The sequence below is a fragment of the Oryzias melastigma genome, linkage group LG15, assembly GCF_002922805.2.
Source record: "Oryzias melastigma strain HK-1 linkage group LG15, ASM292280v2, whole genome shotgun sequence".
Classification (NCBI taxonomy): domain Eukaryota; kingdom Metazoa; phylum Chordata; class Actinopteri; order Beloniformes; family Adrianichthyidae; genus Oryzias; species Oryzias melastigma.
In genome coordinates this window covers 27,290,344-27,313,801 of record NC_050526.1, presented here as the reverse complement: position 1 = coordinate 27,313,801, position 23,458 = coordinate 27,290,344, and the positions used below count along the sequence as shown (strand labels likewise).

General features: G+C 40.7%; 2 protein-coding genes across 4 annotated transcripts in view; both read left to right on the top strand.

Annotated features, from left to right (window-relative positions):
- The first annotated feature begins 80 nt into the window (after positions 1-80).
- Positions 81-21,213, top strand: heatr5b (HEAT repeat containing 5B). 2 transcript variants are annotated; one of them, XM_036215587.1, is made up of 35 exons: positions 81-207; positions 640-792; positions 1,199-1,410; positions 1,951-2,059; positions 2,152-2,301; positions 2,570-2,741; positions 3,715-4,236; positions 7,197-7,352; positions 7,934-8,184; positions 8,255-8,366; positions 8,441-8,593; positions 8,669-8,768; positions 8,842-8,951; positions 9,022-9,185; positions 9,256-9,431; positions 9,557-9,662; positions 9,736-9,926; positions 10,010-10,169; positions 10,257-10,446; positions 11,378-11,547; positions 11,616-11,763; positions 11,834-12,013; positions 12,088-12,339; positions 12,767-12,948; positions 13,049-13,117; positions 14,249-14,428; positions 14,501-14,741; positions 15,234-15,464; positions 15,589-15,716; positions 16,621-16,765; positions 16,846-17,118; positions 17,206-17,430; positions 17,512-17,663; positions 17,760-17,973; positions 19,980-21,213. In XM_036215587.1, the coding sequence occupies exons 2-35, from the start codon at positions 667-669 to the stop codon at positions 20,285-20,287; spliced, it is 6,258 nt and encodes a 2,085-aa protein (XP_036071480.1). In that variant the 5' UTR covers positions 81-207; positions 640-666; the 3' UTR covers positions 20,288-21,213. The 2 variants fall into 2 exon arrangements, with proteins under 2 accessions (XP_036071480.1, XP_024152820.1); XM_024297052.2 differs by lacking the exon at positions 81-207 and having other exon boundaries at positions 667-792; positions 3,715-3,872; positions 3,942-4,191.
- A 705-nt stretch (positions 21,214-21,918) lies between these two features.
- Positions 21,919-23,458, top strand: part of LOC112161783 (striatin) — a 26,923-nt gene continuing 25,383 nt past the window's right edge. The window contains exon 1 of one of the 2 annotated variants that reach the window (XM_024297234.2): positions 21,919-22,308. In XM_024297234.2, the coding sequence (XP_024153002.1) occupies positions 22,096-22,308 (213 nt within the window). In that variant the 5' untranslated portion in view covers positions 21,919-22,095. The remainder of the gene's footprint in view (positions 22,309-23,458) is intronic. The other variant, XM_024297233.2, reaches the window with a different exon arrangement.

The window sequence follows — 23,458 nt, the reverse complement described above, 5'->3', positions numbered from 1 at the left end:
TTCATGGAGGATTATAGTTTTACGCAGAAATACTGAAACATATTTACTATTCACAGGTCAAAAAACTCATATATGATAGTTTTTTTTCAAACAGTTTTTTTTTATTCTAAGTAGTGGATGAGTTAGTAAAAATGTTTCATGTCGGAATTTTCTTAAAGCGACACCGCTGTTACTCGTCGTCATTCATCTTGGGTCATCGAAACACAGGTAGGAAGAGCATTTCTTGCCATTTAACTCACAAAATTTGACGTAAACGATCATTTAGTTGCTCCATTCAGCAGGATAATCTTTTTAATGAACAATTAATGACTCGTTTGAAGCTCCAAACACATTAGAGGACTTCGAGTTCTCAGCGGAACTAGTTAGCCGCTGTTGCTAACCTGCTCGCCCATCAGCAGCTGGGAGTCTGCCGGTTTCTGTCAACACGGAGTGTTAGCGAGAATCAGCTGTAACATTTAAGTTTTTTAGATTCAATGCGACATAAAAGCCTCAATTCTTTATTTGCAACACTTGTAAAATAAGGCGTTTTGTGGTCCCAGATCTTCAATACTAAAGATGCTGTTAAAATCTGTTAGGGTGGTGTACTGAAGACAAGGAGACATTTTAAGGACAAATGCGTGTTTTATTGGAATATTCCAGAAATAAAAGTGATCGCAGATCCTCGCCATGGAGCTGGCACACAGCCTGCTGCTCAATGAAGATGCTTTGGCACAGATCACTGAGGCTAAAAGGCCCGTTTTCATCTTCGAATGGCTTCGCTTCCTGGATAAAGTGCTTGTGGCAGCGAATAAGGTAATTAATGAAACTCTTTCTTCCTTAGCTGCAACAGAAATAAACTATTCATATAAACAAATAATGACAGTACTTGATTATAAGCCAAGATTCTAAATTAAACCCAGAAGAAAAACACAACTTGTTTTGGTCACCAATCACCATTTACTGTAAAGCATTCATGAAGCTCAGAGTTACTGGACAGAAACAGGAAGTGACATCACATATTTACAAGGCAAAAGTCAGATCTAAAAGTCTGCAGAAGACACATTATATTACAATTGTTTATTAAATTTGCATCACAAGGTGAAACTTCCATACAAATTCCTAACAAATGAAGTTGCAGGATTGTTTTCCCTCCATAGATTTTCTTTTTTTTTTAAATCTCTTTTCTCTATTTTATAATTGTTTCATTCTTTGATTATAGGTAGATGTAAAGGAGAAGCAGAAGAAGCTGGTGGAGCAGCTAACAGGGCTGATCAGCAGCGCACCGGGACCTCCAACAAGAAAACTCCTGGCTAAAAACCTCGCCACTTTATACAGCATTGGTGACACCTTTACTGTTTTCCAAACTCTGGATAAATGCAACGAGATCATAAAAAGCAAGGATGACACGCCCACATACCTGCCAACAAAACTGTAAGCGTTCATATTTACACAGCCATAATTTTCACTGATGTTTGTGCAGAAACGGCAAATCACTTTACTTTTTACAATTGCTCTCTAAATTTGAGCTAATGCACCTTAATCTGCACATTTATGTTTAATAGGTTGAAAGGCGGATTAAGTTTGAGCTGATGTGATGCATTTCTTGCTGGCATTAATGGACTTTGGGTGAAGCTGCTTCACCGCTGAGGATTAATCCATCAGCCATTTGTTGCTGCTTCTTTATGTTCTTATACAGACGGGATGTAGGGCACATATTGCAGTAATACACTTCTGTAATGACTATGAAATCACTGTTACATTACTGCTTTAAAACAGTTAGACATCAGGTTATTATAAAGTAAAAGAAGTAAAAAGCACAATAATGGGAATTAAAGTTGTCTTAAAAATGATTGTGATTACCAGGAACAAGAAACAGAACATCTGGGGAAAAAAGTCCTCATAATTTAGGTTTCTCAATGACTTTTAAGCAAAGATTCAGATTTATGGTGCATCGGTTTACCTCTCTTGCAGTGCTGCAGTTGCATGTGTGGGAGCTTTTTATGAAAAGATGGGCAGGATGCTTGGAAGCTCTTTTCCAGACACCATTAACAACCTCCTGAAAGCACTAAAGGGCGCCGAGGTAAAATAACTTGATAAAGTTTAGACACATTTTTCTTTAGTAATCTATGTTGACGGATCCTATAAGGTGCTTTTTCCCCCCATGTCCTTCAGTCCCAGGGCAGAGGGGAGATCCTCCTCAGTCTGCAGAAAGTGCTGAGCGGATTAGGAGGAGCAGCAGCTTCGTGTCACAGAGATATCTACAAAAATGCTCGCTCTTTACTCACAGACAGATCTATGGCGGTGCGCTGTGCTGTTGCTAAGGTTGGTCCTGAGAGAAAGCTTGAATATGAGCATTAAAAGAATGCAAAACATGTATATTATAACTAAAATGTACAATGACATAGCTCTTTTTGATAACTTTATTAGAACTAAATACATAGATGTGGTTTATCTATCACTTCTGAACCTTCCAAATGAGCTTCAGTGCACTGCATAAACTCTTCCACATTTATTGCATATATATACAGAATGGCATTATAATATACAAATGACTGACTTGTTATCTGTGTTTTGTTTTCCTCTTGATCAGTGCCTGTTGGAGCTGCAGAACGAGGCGGTCTTCATGTGGACCACGGAACTGGAGAACATGGCCACCTTGTGTTTCAAAGCTCTGGAAGGGTCTAACTACGGTGTTCGGGTAGCAGTGGCCAAACTGCTGGGTACCGTTATGGCTACCGCTTTGATGCCGAAACAGGCTGCCGGTAGGGGATTCAACCAACTTTTGAGATCAAAACTTAATTAAACTTAATTGGGTTTTTGGGGTGTTATGTATGGGGTCGAATCAGGATCACCTTAAAGTGAATGATAAATCAAATGATGATACTGTTAGTGATAATGTTTTTTCAAAGTCTGATACATCACTACTGTACAGCACATCAATGGAGGGATGACACAGACGGCACCCTAAAAAAACCCAAAAAACTATAATAAGAACTCTAAAAAATAAAAACTCACTATCCTTACTAACATGTACAATATTTAATTCAATTTAAAGTCAATTTATTCAATTCAATTACACATGTACATTATGTTTATTAGGTTATACAAGTGCAATTATTGGTTATTTATTCATATGGGCGATGCTGCATATAGTCACCAGCACAGTCTATTATTACTTTTCTGCAGCACTATTCTTTTATATTTTACATTTTAGTTTAAAAATGTATGTTTAATTCTATCACTGGCTTTTATATATTATTTTAAACATCCCGAGTGCATCATAGTTTCTTTGTGAACACAATGATAATAAAATAAATTCTATTTCTGGTTTGAGCAGAAACCATAACCTCGTCACCTGATGTCAGTCATCTCCTGTAGCCAAAGGGATCAAAGCCCCGCCCCCACATACAACCATGATCAACTTAGAAAACATGGAAAATTTGTTAATGAAACTGTAAATTGAGGACTGAAAGCAAAAAGAGAGAAACAAAAATTAGAAAATACAAAACAGCAACTGTTGCAAATTAGCTTAATTTTCTAAATTGGTAACAGTTTTAGGTTTAAGTTTTTTTTTTTTCCAAGTTGTCAGTATTTCTTCAATTTATGTTTTTTTTTTCTCAAAATTTCTTTCAACTTTCTTACTTTTAAGTTTAAAACGGCTTTTAATCTTTTTTAAATATACGGTCTTCTTTTTCCTTCACTCTAAGCCGATCCTGGTTTTCCTTTTGTCTGCAGTCATGCGTCAGAATGTGAAGCGGGCCACGCTGGAGGAAGTACTGGAACTGATGGCCACAGGATTTCTGCGTGGAGGCTCTGGTTTTCTGAAAAGTGGCGGCGAAATGTTGAAGGGTGGAGGCTCTGTGAGCAGGGAGGTGCGGGTGGGCGTGACTCAGGTGAGACTCTCAGACCTTGTGCTGATCGATCCACACAGCTGTCACTCATCGCCGCCTCCTCCTCCTCAGGCTTATGTCGTGTTCGTGACTACTCTGGGTGGCCAGTGGCTGGAGCGCAACTTTGCCACATTCCTGTCCCACGTTCTGGACCTGGTCTCCCACCCGCGGGCCACGCAGACGCACGTGGAGGCGGTGTACTCACGCCGCTGTGTGTCTTTCATGCTGCGCGCCACCCTCGGAGGCTTGCTCGGAGAGAAGGCACAAATTGCAGCCGGGAAAGAAATTTGTCAAGCCATCAGCAAGCAGATGAGGGCTGTGGGTAAGGAGGATGGGGGGGAAATATCACGGTTCAGAGCATTACAGAGTAAGTACTCATCGATCATTGTCATCATTTCTCTCGCTCCTCATTGGCTCTCTGAAATTCTTGCATGCTGGGATTCCTGCTGTGGCCTGAGTGTGGCGATGGCTTTCCTTGCTTTGGCCTTCCATCTTGGTTTCTATATTTGCATATTTGAATTTCTTTGCATTTCTTTTTTAACCCTGAGCAGCGTCGTAATGTCTGTAACATCAACAACCCAGCTCATTAATTAGTCATCCTGGCGTTATTGCAAAGCCGCATGATGTTTTCTGTATTTTTGCCTAACCGCCTCAAAGAAGCAACATTTTCTGAATATTTTGTGGCTTGCCAAACATAAAAAACTGCATGCACCATAAGATGCACAAATGAGGAGCTCATTAATTCACAGTTCCTATAGGATTCCTTTTTTTATCATCATGTCAGTGATTTTAAACCATCTACCTCATTCAGAAAGGATGAGTCTTACTCTGATTTGCTTTGCAACCTTTAAATGATGGGAAAAGTCTCGTTTTCTTTTTATCTTGATGAAAAAGACATTAAAAAAATGATGTTGAATGTTGATGCCTCTCAAAAAACAATCTTTCATTGTTTACGCTGCACTTTCTGCTGTTTTATAAATGGTTGAATCAGTGCAACTTCTTGAAATGATTCTGATAAATGCCTGTAAATATATATAATTGAAAATAATATTTGCTGGTGCTCTGGTGAAGCTGTGGTGGAGGTTATAGTTTAAGAGCAGGTTTCCGGTGTTTTTAATCAAAGTTGCTGCCACAATTCAAGAAGGGTCTTCAAATTGTTTTCTTGTACTTTTTCAATCTTGTGAACTTTTTGCTGTCTTTTTAAAGCTCAAAGGATTTCAGTTCTTAAAAACAGATTTTTTATATAATTTTGTTGTTATTTATATATTTTTGCATGTAAGACTTATTTCCAACATTAATGATGTTTTTTTCTAAACGAAGTCCTCAGAGCTTTAAAGTTTTGACACACATAGTTAGGTCCAGAGGTATTTGGACAATGTCTCTTATGTCTCCTCAGGCAACAAACTCCAGTATTTGTAGCTTGAATCCAAATTTGGAATAAAACTGAAACCCTTTAGGGTCACTGAAATGATAAAATCACATAAGCATAAAAGCCAAAAATCTTTAAACTTTGAGGAATTTGAGGAGTGACATCATTGAGATTTAAATTGTGGTAAACATGGATGAAAAGGATAAAAGACGGAGTAGGAAGATCTCTGGTAATCCATTTTTTTAATGGGATGGTACATCTTCAGATCTTAATGGATCGTTTTTTTAACTCGCTTGAGAAACTGAATTTATACAGTTACCCAGGAAAAGAAAGTCTGTGCAGATCCAACAGCACTTAAGAAACTTTTGAAGTAAAAAGGGAAAATATTAGATGGCTGCCAAGTTAGTGACTTACTTCTAATATTCCATTTATTATATATTATTTCATTTTTATTAAATGGATGTGGTTAAAAAAGAAAACAAGCGTTTCAAGGAATAAAAATAATTTTAAAAACCCACTCCAATGAAAATTGTGTTTTTAACATGTTCTTATGACATTAGTTTGAAAATAAAGAACACTTTTGTAACGTAAAAAAAAAAAATACACTGGGCGTCCAGCGACTTTAAAGAGTCTTTATTTAAACTTTATATTTTAAATGGCTAATCCTGAGGAAGGGTCAGTGTCCAAATAAATCCAGACCTAACTTTTTCGATGTTTTTTCTGTATTTAGAGATCTTTTTATGAATGGTGGAATGTGGGGCTGAGTGAGTTCTGTTGTTATTCACTACCTGGCCAAGAAAATTCTGACCTGAGTTTGCAGAAAAGATGTAAAAACAAAAAGCTGTAATTCGTGCATTAAAACTAATGAATAGTTATGTAACCTGATTGTTGTTGACAATAAACACAGGAATTTAGACCGTACATCAAACAAGACAATGATGGTTTTGTTCAAATTTACCTCTCGTTTGTGCACTATATTGGGTATTTGCCTTTTTTTGTCCAAATCTACAATCCTATAATCCCAAAATTTCCCAGAAGTCTCTCCAAAAAACAAAACGGCGTGCATTGATGCTCACTAGATCGGCGGCTATAGACGACGATTAATTTTGTTTGATCAATTTGTCATTTGAAAAATGTATATACATTTATTTCTAAATAAATCATCCAAGTTTTCATCATCAGAACACAGTAGATTCAGAAATGGTCCTTGTATGTATGTTTAAATTTATTAGGTTTTTACAGCAGTGATCTCATTTTTGCTGTTAAATTAAAGTAGTGTCTAAATTATATTAAAATCCAGAACACTGGATCTTCCTGTAACTATATAATCTCTGAGGGGTTAGGGAATAATGACAGGAATTCAGACATGATGTTTGAAAGACCCGAAACACTCCATGACCCCAGGTAACATCACTGATGATGTGTCCAGGTTGCATCACTAAGTTAAAGTTAAAGTCCCACTATTTGTCACGCACCTAAGTGTGTGAAATTTGTTCTCCGCATTTGACCCATCCCCTGGGGGAGCGGTGAGCTGCAGACACAGCCGCGCTCGGGAACCATTTGGTGGTTTAACCCCCCAGTCCAACTCCTTAATGCTGAGTGTCAAGCAGGGAGGCACTGGGTCCCATTTTTAAAGTCTTTGGTATGACTCGGCCGGGACTTGAACCCACGACCTTCCAATCTCAGGGCGGACACTCTACCACAAGGCCACTGAACTAGTTGATGTATGTGAAAGACACAGTCTGAGTCTTCCCATCATCACCAGAACATGAATGCAGCTTTAAACTGATATGAAACCTTGAATGAGTTTAAAGGTGAAACAAAATGTCATATTTTGGCCAAGGAGTTGATAACAATTTGAACATTATTTTCTTTTTTGATTGTGAACTTGTGTCAGTGGTGTGACTTTTTTTTTTTTTTTTTTTTACAAGTTGTCGCTGCTGTCCGTGTTTTTCCAGAGGCTGTAGTGAACGACATCAGCGGTGAGAACAAGGCCGGAGCGGCAGACGTGTCTGCCAGTCAGCACGTCATGGTGTGCGCCCTGAAGGAGCTGGGCAGTTTAGTCCAGAGTCTGAGCGCCACGGCCTCGCCCCTCATCCAGGAGCCCTCTGTTGGTGAGACACTCTTGATATAACATTTAGATTAAAGTAGAAATGAAAATGACCCTCACTGAACTCTTATGACTTGGCCTCACTAGATGAGTTTACTCCCCTCCTCTCCCCTCTCCCCCTGACACCCCAGTCAAATTCATTAAAAAAGAAAACTCACTTTTTTTTTAAATGGCTGCTTTTCTGTTGGTTTTATTTCCATAACAACCATTTTATATTGTGGTCACCTGGGGTGACGAACAGGTCTATGTAATTCATAGAAGAATCTGCAGAAGTAACATTTTGGGTTTTCCATAAAAACAGATTTTTTTTGTTAACCACACCCACATTCATAATATGCTCATATTGTAACTTATATATATATTTTTCTATTTCTTTCATTTTTTTTCCACTTGGTACAAGGTGTGTGCAAATATCAGTGTTCTCGAGTATGCGGAGGGGGTTACATTTTGGCTAAAAGGCGGAGTCAGAGGGGAGAGTTGTGAAAACATTTTAGTCCAGGACTGCTGCTGGATGGATTCATAAAAAACAATTTAGTGTATACTGATGAATTTAACTAATTGAACTAATAATGTCTTCTATTGCAGGACTCCTTGAAACAGTGACATCCGTGCTGCTGCACCCGAGCATGGCGGCACGTTTGGCTGCCGCATGGTGCCTGCGCTGCGTTGCCGTGGCGCTGCCCTATCAGCTGTCTCCGTTACTGGACCGTTGTGCGGAGAGGATCAACAATCTGAAAAGCTCGCCTGAGGCAGTGAGCGGCTACAGCTTTGCGATGGCGGCTCTGCTGGGAGGCGTGCACCAGTGTCCTCTGGGAATCCCGCACTCCAAGGGGAAGGTGTGTGCACTCGGGGTCTTTGTGTTTGTTTTTGTTTTATTTCATCGGTCTCACTGATCTGTCGCTGCAGTTGGTGGTCAGCATAGCTGAAGATCTCCTCCGGACGGCCGCTCAGAACAGCCGGCTGTCCCTGCAGCGCACTCAGGCGGGGTGGCTGCTGCTGGGGGCCCTCATGACTCTGGGTGAGTCTTACATTCCTGTTTTTAGCTGTCAGTGGTTTCTTAGCTCTAAACTCGTTCTCCACATGCTTTCTTAGGCTCCTCCCTCGTGCGCTACCACCTTCCCAAAATGCTGCTGCTGTGGAGGAACGTCTTTCCTCGCTCCCAGAAAGAGCTGGAGGCAGAAAAGGCCAGAGGAGACTCCTTCACCTGGCAGGTCACCCTGGAGGGCCGAGCTGGAGCACTTTGTGGTATTAAAGAGTTACTGCTGCTATTGTCTTCTAAAGCGAGCACACACAGCTCTGACCACTGCTTCTCATCTGCAGCCATGCGCAGCTTCGTGGCTCACTGTCCCGAGCTCCTCACTGAAGACGTCATCCGCAGACTGATGTCCCCCATTGAATGTGCCATGACCATGCTTTCACAGTGAGACTTTTATCTCTTGAAGACGTCTAGAGGAGTCATTTGTGCCGACTGTGACCTTTTCTTCTTCTCTCAGTGTTCCTGCCATCACTAAGGTCCACGGTGCTCACCTCAAAGCAAGTGCAGCCATGGTGAGGCTCAGGTTATACGACATCTTGGCTCTATTGCCTCCTAAGACTTATGAAGGTAAAGCTCTCGTTTCCACATGAAGAATTTTTCAGAAAAAGCAGAAAAATCCATGAACGTTTCCCTTCAGGAAGCTTCAACGCTCTCCTGAGAGAGCTGGTGGCGGAGTTCACGCTGACCGATAACTCCGCCAACACCACCACGTCTCTGCTGCGCTCGCTGTGTCACTATGACGACAGCGTGCTCATGGGCTCCTGGCTGCAGGAAACCGACCACAAGTCCATCGAGGATCAAGTGAGTGAAGAGAAACTCTGACTTGGTTTGTGTGAAGTCTGCCTTCTAAATTTTCACTATTGCTTTGCAGCTGCAGCCCAACAGTGCATCTGGGAGTGGAGCTCTTGAACATGATCCTTCCTCCATCTACCTGCGTGTTCCCGTGGGCGAGGCCATCCCAGGGCCCCTGCCTTTGGGCGTGTCGGTCATCGACGCTTCAGTGGCTCTATTCGGGGTGGTTTTCCCCCACGTCTCTTTCAAACACCGGTAAGTTGTTGTGAGGTTCTCTTGTTTGTCGAATGCTTAAATTAGTGGCCTCCAACCTTATTTTTTTGCTTCCAGTTTTGGGGCTTGAAATGAACATGTGTCAGCTAATGTTGTTGATGTTTCAGGCTTCAGATGTTGGACCACTTTGCAGAGTGCATAAAGCAGGCTAAAGGGGTCCGACAGCAGGCGGTCCAGCTGAACATCTTCACCGCAGTGCTCAGTGCTCTTAAGGTAAAGAAACTCGATTCTCCTGAGTTGATGACTTTCAAAGTTAGACACATGTTATTTTTTTCCTTGACTGCAGGGTTTGGCTGAGAACAAGAGCACTCTGGGACCAGAGGAAGTGCGGAAGTCGGCCTTGGCCCTTGTTATGGGAGCGCTGGACAATCCCAATCCCATCCTTCGCTGTGCTGCTGGAGAGGCTCTGGGGAGGATGGCTCAGGTGGTGGGAGAGGCCACCTTCATCGCCAGAATGGCACAAACCAGCTTTGACAAGTAAAATCTTTACTCTTCCTCTTTTTTCTATCGAAGGAAGTTGCCCTTTTAGGTCTGTCATTCTGATTCTCTTTTTTCTGTAGACTGAAGTCGGCCCGCGATGTGGTGTCACGGACGGGCCATTCTTTGGCTCTTGGGTGTCTGCACCGATATGTGGGGGGAATCGGTTCTGGTCAGCACCTAAAGACCAGTGTCAGTATCCTGCTGGCTCTGGCCCAGGACGGCTCCTCTCATGAAGTTCAGGTACCATCATTCTCTCAGTGTCAATGAACTCTGGAGTCTGTCCGTTATTTTTAGTTTTTCCCACATAAATCTGCTTTGCTTTGCCAGACGTGGGCTCTGCACTCTCTGGCCCTCATCGTGGACTCCAGCGGTCCCATGTACCGGGGCTACGTGGAGCCCACGCTGTCCCTGGTACTGACCCTGCTCCTCACTGTGCCGCCGTCCCACACTGAGGTTCATCAGTGTTTGGGTCGCTGCCTGGGAGCTCTCATCACCACCGTGGGGCCAGAATTACAGGGTAACTGCTGCAGAAATCAAATCTCAGATGTTCCTGTGTTACTGCATTCATTTAATTAACATTTCTGAAAAAGTCACAAACTTCAATTTTATTTAACCTTTTTTTTATCCAGGAAAGATGAATTAAAAACAATATTTTTATTTTCAGCTGTGGCCTTGTATACCAGCAGGGGGTAGCAAAAGAGCTTTTTAACACTTTTCACATTTTTCTCAAACAATTCAGTGGGTTCTGAAAATGGACGGGTTGCTTGGTTAAAGTCCCACTCAGATCATCTTTTGATCTATTTTCAAAGTGATCTCAGTGGTCTTTTAATTATGATTATGCCATTTTTAGCTAAAAGATTATTGTCTGCTGCTGATTCACAACAATTTGAATAAATAAAAATTCAGAAATGAGATTGTATGCTAAAATTTCTTTATAAATGTTTTCCATCATCAGAAAAATGCCACAAGAAATTGTTAAAGCCACCAAACTTACTAAGTTCTTAAAAATGTCAAAACATGAACTATTATTACTATTATTACTATTTGCCAGTTTTTTTTCTGATCTTTCTCCTGATCTTCTATCTTACATAGAACACTACAGTGTCTTTCTTTTTTTTTTTTTTTTAGTTTCTTTTAGAAGTTATGAGTATTAATTGTGTGTGAGGTCATGGGATGTATGTGCTAACGGAGGGGAGGGGTTGGGGGGTGGGTTGGGTTTTTATTTGAATTTTTGTGTTTTTGTTGACAACTATAGCCTGAAGTGCTTTTTTAAATAAATAAAGTTGATTTGATTATTATAGCTTTCATTTAGTGTTCTGATGTGTTTTCATCTATTGTGTCAAAATGACTAGCATAGTCGTTCTAGTCGTAGACTGTGTTAACAGTCACCCTCAAAATGTTAAAATGTAATTTTTCTCCATACAAATGAATGCTGTTGTGTTTGGTAGGAAACAGCGCCACCATCTCCACCATCCGCTCATCCTGCCTGGTTGGTTGCGCCATAATGCAGGACCACTCCGACTCTTTAGTCCAGGCAGCCGCCATCTCGTGTCTGCAGCAGCTGCACATGTTCGCCCCTCGCCGCGTTAACCTCTCCAGCCTGGTGCCCTGCCTCTGCGTAAGACATCTTCAAACAGTGAAGCAGCAGCTGAAGTTGGTCCTGATTGTTATGCTTGAATCCTGCAGGTGCACCTGTGCAGCTCTCACCTACTGCTGCGCCGTGCCGCCGTGGCCTGCCTGAGGCAGCTCGCTCAGAGGGAAGCAGCAGAGGTCTGTGAGTACGCCATGAGCTTGGCGAAGCGAGCAGGAGACAACAAAGACAGCACTGCGATCAGTGAGCGACCAAAGAAAAAAAACACAACATCTCAGAGAGAAACTGTTGTTGATACGATGCTCTGTTTCAGATCTGAACATTACTGAGACCGGTCTGGAGGGGGTTCTGTTCGGCATGTTGGATCGGGAGACAGACAGGAAGTTATGTTCGGACATCCACGACACCTTGGGTCACATGCTGTCTTCGCTCGCTGTGGAAAAGCTCAGCCATTGGCTGAAACTTTGCAAGGATGTTCTTGCAGCAACTACAGGTAATTCTAACAAAATGTTTTAAAATTATTTAATCCTTTGAACTCCATCATGATGGTGCATTTCTCTTCTCCAGACGTAGGGGGAGCTGTTGCGTTCCAGGTGGAAAAGGATGAAGACTCGGAGAAAAAAGACGAGATGGACGATGACACCATGTTCACGGGGCTGGGAGAAGATGATAAAAGCAAGCCCTCCGTGGCGCCACGCTGGGTGACGCGGGTGTTCGCCGCAGACTGTTTGTGTCGCATCATCTTGTTGTGCGAGAATGTGGACAAAGTGCACTTTGACCTCGCTGCGGCGCGTGCAGCGAAAGCCAAGAACACCAAAGGTACCCCGTTTTTGAGTTTTCCCATCCACTTCAGGTGTTAGGACCTAGACGCCGTCAGAGTCCTGGGAAACAGCTGATCTTTATGACTTTAGTAACTAATCCGAGCTGAGGAAGCAAAGTTTTTCCACTTAATAGAGTATTTATGTAGGGTTATCTGAAAAAAACACGGTAAAGTGCACAAAAGGGCTCTAAGTGTGTCAATAATTGACTTTCTTTGGTGATTTTTTTTTTTTTTTTAGAAACAACTTGATTTATCCTCAGAGTAAAAAACTTTTCTTTTTTAAACCACTACAAGTTGTATTTTTTCACTCCTCCCATGTTCCAAAAAATGTACAGAACATGAAATACAAAAAAAGTTTAAAATGTGCATTTATTCGTTTGATTAACTGCTTAGTTTAGGTTTCTGATCCAGACTGGGTTATTTCAGGAGATCTGTTGGTGCTCCATCTGTCGGACCTGATCCGCATGGCCTTTATGGCGGCCACGGACCACAGTAACCAGCTGAGGATGGCCGGCCTGCAGGCTCTGGAAGACATCATTAAGAAGTTTGCTTCGGTTCCAGAGCCCGAGTTCCCCGGACACGTTATCCTGGAACAGTACCAAGCCAATGCAAGTTCAAGGAGTCATTTCTGTACATTTTGCTGCAAATTTACAGTTGGCAAAAAAAGGAAAATAGAAAATATTGTTCTGGTCTCTTTTGTGCACTTAGGTTGGAGCTGCTCTCAGACCTGCATTTTCTCCAGATACGCCATCTGACATTACAGCTAAAGCCTGCCAGGTTAGCCACTTCCACTTTATGTATGTGATTAATATTAAATACTTTTATTATTTATCATATAGCATCATTAGTGTGTCCCACAGTCCTGGACGGAAGGACCAGATTCTTTTCACAATTATTTTTGTCTTACTGCAATTTTGAGCAAAAACGTCACTCCTGCCACACACTCAAAAAATCACAATTCCATAACTCATAGATTCAGATGAAAATGAATTTTGAACATAATGGATGTACCCCCACTCACACACACACAACTTTTTTTTTTTTTTTTTAACACACACAACAAATGATGACATCACAGCAGCAAAAAAGGAATAGGACCAAATCTCTTATGGGGCTCAAGAAAAAAAAACAATCTGTTCATTATGGGATGGCCACAGGGTCTTAAGCTTGGCATCCATTTCATGGCAAAGTGTGAAATTTGGCAATTTTCTCATCTTTGGACAATATGGGAAAAGAAAACTTGAGAGATGTTCACAAAATGTCACGCAAACACACACCACCAGGTTAAATCTACAACCACCCCTGCAGTTTTGTTGACCTTTGACCTTGAAAATATGCTTCCATCTTTAATTTTATATTAAAAAATAACTTCTAGCACCAGCTACAAAGTAAAAAACTCCTCCTAGGGATTCCGATCTATCCCCTCTAACTTTTCGATCTTCATTTGTAAGCTACCTGGGGGAAAAAAAATGTCAAAAGGAGGCGGCAATGGCGGGGTCACACCTGCAGGTCATCCATTCCCGTTTCTTATTTTACATCTTGAGATATGCTAAAAAAATGATTAGCATTTTCATGAAACAACAACCTCCACCTCACTTTGTGTAGTATTGTTTAGTCTGAATATGACATGTTAATACTTTTCTAATGTTTCATTTTTGTATATTGCATTTTTTAAGGATTATATGCAAAGATTCATTTGTTTTTAAGTAATTGTTTGCAAAGTATCCCAGTCAGTAAACCAAACTACTTGTATTAGTCTGAAGATTTGAGCTCTCTGTAATGTAATCATTTACTTTTACATTCTATCAAATCAAACTTTATTTATTTAGCAATTGTCATACAACTGTAATGCAAAATGATGGCTTAAATGTGTTTTTTTTTATTGCCTCTTAAACTGTTTGTTTGTAGGTGTGCAGTACGTGGATCGGCAGTGGCGTCGTCAGTGACCTGAATGACCTGCGGCGAGTCCACAACCTGCTGGTGTCCTCACTGGACAAAGTTCAGGCTGGGAAGGGCTCGTCCAGCCAGCTGTACAGCGAGAGCGCCACCACCATGGAGAAACTGGCTGTGCTGAAGGCGTGGGCGGAGGTAGGAGACTTGAGGCGACCTACACGTGTATGTATGACCCTTTAAAGAATCCACAGTGACTCTTCTGCTCAGGTGTACGTAGTGGCTATGAAGGTCAAAAAGGAGGCGGAGTCTAAGCCGGCGAAGGTGGTCAGGAGTGGAGATGAGGATGAGGATGAGGAGGACCTGGGTGCAGATGTGCTTCCTCCTGATAGTCTGATCACATTGGTGCAGCCTGAGCTGCCCACACTGAGCCGCCTCTGGCTGGCCATGCTGAGAGACTACGCTCTGCTGACGCTGCCTGCAGAGTTCTCCAGCCAGCTGCCCCCTGAAGGTACCTACGGACTCTTTAAAGTCCCACTGCGATCATCTGTTAAACTATTTTTAAAGCGTTTCCAGTGGTTTTCATTATAATAATGCAGTTTTAGGCTAAATCAAAAACCTCTATGGTTTTCTAGGACATAGTTTCTGCAGAGCGGCACTAGTTTATTGGAGTGGGTCTTTAAAATACAATCAGGAAAGACGATTCAATTTGAATTTTGCCATTTGAATTTATGCTTAAAATCATAAAAAACATGAATGCTACAGTATGTGGTGTTATAATAAAATGCTAGTTTTGTTTTCTGCAACAACATAGTTTTGGAAAAGAACATAATTGTATTAAAAGATCTCCTAAAGCAACAGGAAATAAATGAATCTGATTGTTCTGTTCAACAAAAAGTGTTAGCTTTCAAAAAAACAACCTAGAAATTTCCTTTTTATTTAAAATTTCAGTAAATTCCTAAATGTATAAAACATTCCTCCAATGATTGTCATTTGTGTTTAGGTGGAGCATTTTACACCCCAGAGACCATAGACACAGCCAGACATCACTACCGCAGCTCGTGGGCGCCCGTCCTGCACGCGGTGGCCCTGTGGCTCAACAGCAACGGGTTCACGGCCACCGAGGACCAAGACGAGGTCTCGCCGGCGTCCTTCAAGCCCTCTAACGTTCCTCAGGCTTCTACAACAAAGACCTTTGAGGAGTCGGTCAAAGACAAATTGCATTTGATGTTAGGTAAAAACAAAAACACTGGATACTTTCAGAAACCTAAAGAGTTATTTGTCAGGTATTTAGGACAAAAGGGGAATACGCTTCATTTAATGTTTTTAAAGTACATTTTTTCTGTTTGGTCTCTCAGGCGTCAGCATCGAGTTTCTGTGCTTCCCTCGACCAGAGGAGCCGATTGAACACGTCATTTCCTGCCTGCAGGCTCTCTGCACGCTGTTGGAAACACCTTGTGTTAAAAAGCACATCGCGGAAGACCAGGTGAAGATCACAACAGAGTGGGAGGGCGTAATTATTCAAAGTGCAGTGGTTGCTTGCTATATCAGTGTTTACCTTTCACGCTCTCTGTTTAGTGACCTTTTTTCAGTGTAAATTTGCATGCTTTTACAGTGCACTGCATTCTGCATCCTGATTGGCTGTTGATCTTAATCTCCATGTTGTCTCTCCTGTACATAATGTGTTTAGTATGCCAAATTTACATAAATATTTGATAGTGATCAGATCTCACGCAAAAAAAACAGGGAATACAAAGAAATATTCATTCACATATTGTGTGAAAATAAGTTATTAGGCTAATTTGTCAACTTATCTTTAAGCAAAAGTTTTTATATTTTTTTAAATATCCCCTTTTATTTATAACACATTTCCTCTGTCGTGTGTAAAAAAGAAATACTAGTTTAAATGTTTTTAGGCAATATTTTAAGAATTTAGTTTGTGCTTTTTGGTATTGAGTAAATAAATGCATTACAATAAAATAAACAGGCTTAAAATAAGATTTACACTTGAAAATAAAAACGATCATGTAAATGATTTGATTTTTTTTTTTTTTGTAAATTCACTTAACTGACAGTTTTTGTAGAATTTGAAATAGTAATAATCAAAATAATCGTTTTTTATTTTTTGTGTCTTTACGGCTGCAATAAATGTTTCACATTTGTTTCATTCATTCGGCAGCATTGAAGCCAAAAAACCTTCACTTTATATCAAAGACCTCATGAGAACCATGTCTGAGACACGTGCGTCCTTCTGATTCCACAGGAAGATGGCCTCATTTCTCACTTGTGTTTATGAAGCCTTCGAAATGGGAAAAGTCAAAGTCTGTGTAACTGGGACACAACTGCTTTGTGATACGCTGTGGTGTGTGTCTCTCTTTTCTCTGCTGTAGCTGCTGGCGGTGGAGCTCCTGAATGTGCTCCACAGGCTGCTGTTGACCAGAGATCCACCTGCTGTGCAGCTCCACGTCACCGCTGTTGTGCAGGAGACCATCCGGGCCGCACAGGACCATCTGCAGCAGCAGCGGGCAAACAAAGGTCAGAAACGTTACGTCTAAGTCGTGCTCTTTGCTGTTCAGCTTCCAAAGACTTACTTTTTTGGGGTTTATTTTGTTCAGGAAAAGATGAAGAAAGCGAGAAAGACTCTCAGTCCAGTCTGGGAGAAGGAGGGGAGACAGGGGAGCTTGTTCCTGGAAAGTCCCTGGTGTATGCCACCATGGAGCTGCTCGTCTTCATCCTGGTCCGCCACTTACCGCAGCTCAATTCCCGGGTGAAGGAGTCGCCCAGCCACGTGCCTCTACGGCCTCAGAGGTTATCAGAAGAGAGTGCTCGGCTGGTGGCAAACACTGTTTCTATCCTGGCAGAGTTGCCGTTGCTCTGCTCTGCTGCTGGTGAGACCTGTCATTCAGTTTGGTGCTAAAGGTGAGCCTGAACTGACAAACAAAAGTCTGAAACTTTTGTTTATTGTGTCTTTACAGGAGGCATGACCATCTTACCCACCGTGCTCTTCTTAATCACCGGGGTTCTGAGGGACACTGCAATTAAAACTCCTGACAATTCAGTGCCTCTTCCTGTAGCTGCTGCCCTGCAAGGCATCAAGGTCATCCTGACCTCACCTATGGCCAGGGTGGAAAGCATTCAGACGCGGTGGACCGCTCTCGTGAGGAGCAGCTTGGCATCAGTGCTGGAGTACTCTCAGCCAGGTAAAACACGAATGTGACCCTAATTCTTTAGGTTTTTGAAGAAGTTCCAATTACACTTGCTGTACTTTGTGACTTTTTTAGATGAATCCAGGCCGGATATGGATGAGGTCAGCATGTTGACCGCCATCCCTCTCTTCCTGCTGTCAGCCAGTAATGAGCTGGTTGGAGTGGTGGTCCTGCAGAAGGGCTGCATCGACCGCTTCCGAAATGCCCTCAACTCTAGTGACCCCTGGGTAAGCAAAATGTGCAAACAGGTGTGGGGCGGGCAGTGCACCTCTATCCTTATGCATGAGAAGGCATAGGTGAAGGTCTGACTTCTTGTTTCACAGGTTCAGGCGCGGTGTTACCAGCTGTTGCTGTCGGTGTTTCAACACTCCAACCGCGCCCTTTCCACCCCGTACATCCACGCCCTGGCTCCACTCATGGTGGAGAAGCTGAAGGCAGTGGAGCGCAGTCGGCCGGGCTCTGCCGCAGAGCTGCAGGCGGTGCAGGAGGGCATCCGGGTCCTGGAGAATCTGGTCAGCATGGGTGAAGAGAAGAACCGTAAGTGCTCTGCTTCCTAATGGACCTCTGAAGCTTCGTGTTCACTTCCTGAAAGTCTTCAGATCCATTAAAGCGGCTCTCCTAAAGTATTTAGACTTATGCTAACTGCTTCTGGACATGAGCTATTTAAAGCATAATTGCATTAGGAGCCAAATTTAGAATTGCTACTGTTGCATTTTATCAGTTTTCATATTGATTTTATTATGCTACATCACTTTTTGTTGTTTTTTCTTTTTTTAGAAAAATTACTTTGCATTAACTCACAAACATCTATAAAGTTATTTTATTGTTTTATCCATTTTATTGTAATTTTTACTTAAAAAGCAAGGTTCAAGGCGATTTATTTAGTGCATAAATCAACAGTCTAGGCACATTGGAACTCTCAAGTTATGTTGTTTATAAAAAAATGTACACATAAAAGGGGACACAATAACCAATTGTCAGGTAACCACAGTTTATATTATATGATTAAAATAAACATTTAGATTGTTTTCTACCTGATGTCCACCTTAAGAAACCCTTCATTCCAGACACTTTTTATTAACAAAAAGACTTTCTAAATCAACTCGCAGCATCTTTAACTATTTGCTCCAGTTTTTACTTTATCGCTTCGATCACTGTAAATTTGAATAATATTGTCTGCTTTAAATTCACAATTGTGGTTATAAACGTGTGTGAACACATACTTGGTCTCAATATTTGGCAACTTAAGACAAAAAAACTCAAACACTAAAGTTGCCTGTAGATTTTAGAGTTGACCTTTTTGAATTATTATAAAAGTATTTGTCCTCCTGAGAAGAATTTCCGCACACCCCTAAAGACCCAGTCCAATCATCTTTTGATCCATTTCCCAAAGCGCTCCTAGTGTCATTTAATTACGATTATTTCATGTTTAGGCAAAATCCTGAGTTGTTTTCTAAAACATAGTTTCTGCAGATCGACAGGAGTTCATTAGAGATTTGACTCTTGAGTTGTGGGCGGAACTGTTGGCGCAGAGCAATCCCCGTCCCATTACTAGAGGTCAGAGTAGGAAGCTTATGGTGGACCCAACGCATTTCCTACATAACAACCAATCTCTTTTTACAACATAATTTTTTGTCTGCTCCTGATTCACAGCGATTTGAATAAAAAAATAGGAAGAAATTCAATATTAAGCTTAATTTTCTTTACATGTTCTCCATCATCAGAAACATGCATCAATAACACAATTTTCATCAGTGTGAGTTTTTAAAATGTGGTATTTCTGTTGACAAAAGTGGAACAGGAAGAGGTTTGTACTTTTATCTGAGTCTATAAAAATCTCAAAATCAAATATTATTTCTATGAATGTGGACATAAAGGATTTTCTAAACATTTGTAGATTATCTTTTTTCAATCAACTATGTTCTGATGATGAAAACTTGATATTAAAATAAAACAAAAAACTCACAATTGTGCATTGTGGTCTGTATTTGGCAACTGAGCATTGCTGTTTTTTGCAAAGACTTCTGGGTTATTTCCATGCCACTTGATTTTGGCATTGTTGGCTGTGTCCAAATTCTGAGTATTTGGCATTTTTTCTGGTTGTCCATAACTACAACTCCAAAATCCAGTGCCCTGGGAATTTCCCAGAAGTCTGTGAAAAACTAGTGTGCATTGATGCTCACTATATTGGTGAATACAGACCAAAATGCATTGCATTTGAGTGATTTGTCATCTGAAAAAAAATCTGTTTAATTACATTTTTTTAATATCCTCCACGTTTTCATCATAAGAACACAGTGGAGTCATAAATAGTCTCTGTATGTTCATATGTATTAGGTTTTTACTTCAGCAAATGGTTAACATGATATTTGGCGTTTAAAAAAGCAGCGAGCGTGAGTCCAAATTGGGTTAAAATCCAGGATACTGGATATAGTTCTGCACTATATAGTCTTTTAGGGGTTAATACGTAGTGAGGGAATTTGAACCTCACTCTTTCCTTGTGCTTGCTGTCTCACAGTTGGTTGTGTTTCTGTTTTCCACAGGGGTGCAGCTTCTGGCTCTCCTGGTACCAACTCTCATTTCTTACCTTTTGGATGAAAATGCCATCTCCTCTGCACCTCAAGTCTCCAGGAGTCTTCATGACTTTGCCCTTCAGAATTTAATGCGGATTGGCCCCCTCTATCCAGCTGCCTTTAAGACAGTAATCGGTGCAGCACCTGAGCTTAAAACCCGTTTGGAATCTGCCATACGGGCCAACCAGGCCAGCAGCAAAGCCAAAGCTGCAGCCAGGCAAGCTCAGCCAGCCGTGCAGGCTGCTCCCACCATCAAGCTGAAGACCAGCTTCTTCTGAGCACCACAATAACACGTCTCATTTTATGCTGTTTGCTTTTCTGTAGGGTTTTTTTCTGTCTGCATTAATTTTGCCACATTATGTCCATTAAAGAACATTAATTTATGAATTATAGCTCTCATATTGTTTTATTAGTTAAATATTCTTTTGTGGTTATGAAAAGCAGTGGTGTAAATATATTTCAAAACTTTGAATGTCCGGTTTTAAAGTCTCCAACATTTTTTGAGTTTGATGAATGTATCATAATTTCCCAGAAGCCCTCAGGCTCCGTCCCTGGAGTCTGTTTGCTGTGCAGCTCATGTTTGCAGAGATGTTTCTTCCATGATCTCTTTGCATCACTCGTCATGTGGCAGTCCTAATGTTTGTGTTTACTGCATCTGTTGTTGTTTGTTTGGAGTTAAATCACTCACTGCGTGGCCTTCCGGTCTACTTGTTTGTAATAATGTAAAATGTTTGAACTTCTCACTTGAACAGGTACTCGGCTTTTTAAACTTCAATCTACATTCCTCCTACATGACTGTAAAATGAAATTGGAAATTAGTCTCTATGTTGAGCCAGAAATGAGATTTTTATTGGAACTAACAGAAAAGCATATGCATTGTATCCCTAAATCTTTTATCTTTTAATGTAAGTGCTGAATTTTTATTTCATTTTTTTTTTTTTTTATTGCTTATAATTGATTTATATTATTAAATTGTATTGCTAACCACCTGTAAGCATCAAGTCTTATAGTAACTCTGCAGATTTGTTTGGCCACCTTAGTCTCATTTTTCTTTTTTTATAATTATTATTATGTTTCTCTCAAAATTATGTTAACATAATTTAATAGATTTTAAATTTTGAGTTACTGTTACAAATTTGTTTTGCCAGGAAAATAAAAGGTAAATTTGGAAATTTGTAAATAAACGTGAAGCTGGTGTTGTCAATTTGTTAATTTTCCTGCAGTTGCACCTCACATTACTGTTTTATGGGGCGGCACAAATGAGTTCAATTTTCTGTTGGTACCTCTTAATTAAACTGAATTAAGATAAAATCATTACTTTGTTTTATTATGATTCAACATCTAAGCAGAATAACATTGTGTGAAAGCTACCAACTTAAAATAAGGAACAAAAAGGTTTTTTTTTAAAGAAAAATGAAAGATTCTGGAATGGAAATTTAACAGCATTCTAGTAAGAGCAACACATGTTTTACAGTTTTTATTTAGGGAGAAAAAATCCACAAAATTTTAAAAGATTTAGGGATTTGTTTGAGTCTTGAAACCCAAACAGATTCTTGCAATAGACAAGCTGGTAAGAAAAATACAAGTAAAGTAGTACATATAGGATAACAATAATACATTTTTCATTTGTTTGGCTCATTCTTTTTTGTGCCTTATGAACAGGAACTAATTTTGTAGCCCCCTGTTGGTAGAAGTTAGAATTTAAAGCTTTGATCACATGCATGGGGAATGCAGAGTTGCATTTTAACATATTTCCTCTCAAACACTTTGGTTGATTTTCATTTAGGATAATGATGCGGTTTAAAAAAAAATAACATTCATATTTAAGTTAGGGACGATGGGTATTTTTGGGGCACACGGGCCCCTCCTGGAGGCGCCCCTGCAAGTGAATCAAACGGTGCTAGCCAACACGTTGTGGGTGTGGCTCCGCGGTGACGTCACCGCCTGACAGCTAGCTGTCAGAAAGTGAGTTCATTCGCCTCACACGGCGGAGACGGAGCGCTTTCGTTACGGTTTTCGCCTTCCGTTGGAATCGAGCCCAGCAGGTCATCGAGACTGCAGTCTGACCTCTTCACCGAGCCCGGCCATGGATGAACAGGCAGGGCCCGGCGTGTTCTTCAACAACAATAACAACTCTGTTTTACCCGGCGGAGGGAAAGGACCGCTGCCGGATGGCGACGCTGGGGAGGCGGCGAGAGCGCAGTATAGTATTCCGGGGATCTTGCACTTCCTGCAGCACGAATGGGCCCGTTTCGAAGTAGAAAGAGCACAATGGGAGGTGGAACGAGCCGAATTACAGGTAAACAACCCGTCATGGTACAAACATAACACAAACTAACATGTTTATTAGATTTAGCTCATTTTTAAATGAAGTCGTGATGAGTTTCTAGGTTCGATTGTTCTGGTTAGCTGCTAGCTTTAGCGTTGCTGCTAAAGGAGCTACAGCGCCACTCCGACGAGTGTTTGCGACCTCTTTACTCTGACTCATCCCCACCAAACTCGTCTCTTACCTTTAGGGGTTCAACTTTTGTCTTTATGTGCTGTCTTTACATCCACACGACGGAACTAACTACCAGCTAAATGCTATTACATGTACTAGCAAAGTAGTTATTATGTAGCGCGCAACATTGTGTAGCTACACGGCTAGTAGTACCTGCATTTCCACAGCTAAATGCAAAGCACATCACCTTTATTTTTATTTTTTATTAATTTGTTTGAAATCAAATTTAATGAACTGCAAACTTTAGGGAGAATGTTATCGCTTATAGTTAAATAAATCAAGGAGTCACAATTGTTGATTAGATTTTTGGCTAAGTTTCCCTGTTCCTGATATCAGAATAAATTTATTCGCTTTGTTTTTGTGTTCCAAGTGTTAAAATATAGTTTCAATAAACCCAGTTTGGTGTGAAGGTTAAACTGTTTAGTAATTCAGCTCATACATCCACATCAGGCTTTACTGGAATAGTTTGTGGAAAAATATTCAGCATTTGTTGTTTTGATTGTGTCACTGTTATTTAAAGGAAGCCCTTTGTGTGATTTTCAGATTCAATTACTATTCAATGTGTTATTATGATTACTTTGCTTCCATTTTGTCTTTGCATCCTGGCATAAAAAAACAAAAATAATAAAAGTCTGTGACTTCATGTTACACTCTCACCTTTGTTTTGGTTTGATGCTAATCTGAAGGACCTGGAAATGACTTGACTAACATGTTGTTTTAATTATTTTGTCACTGTTTTCATCATTAATATCTTTAGTTGTGTAGTAATTTCCCTCTTGGCCAGGACTCCCTCAAAAAAAGAGATCAGCTGAGCTCAATGAGAATTTCCTGGTTAAATAATGGATTTAAAATAAATAAATAAAAATTAAGTACTGATTTGGTAACAGTGTTTTATCTATGAGATGACTGAGTGACATTCTACTTAATTGTCTTTTGTCTTGCAACCCCC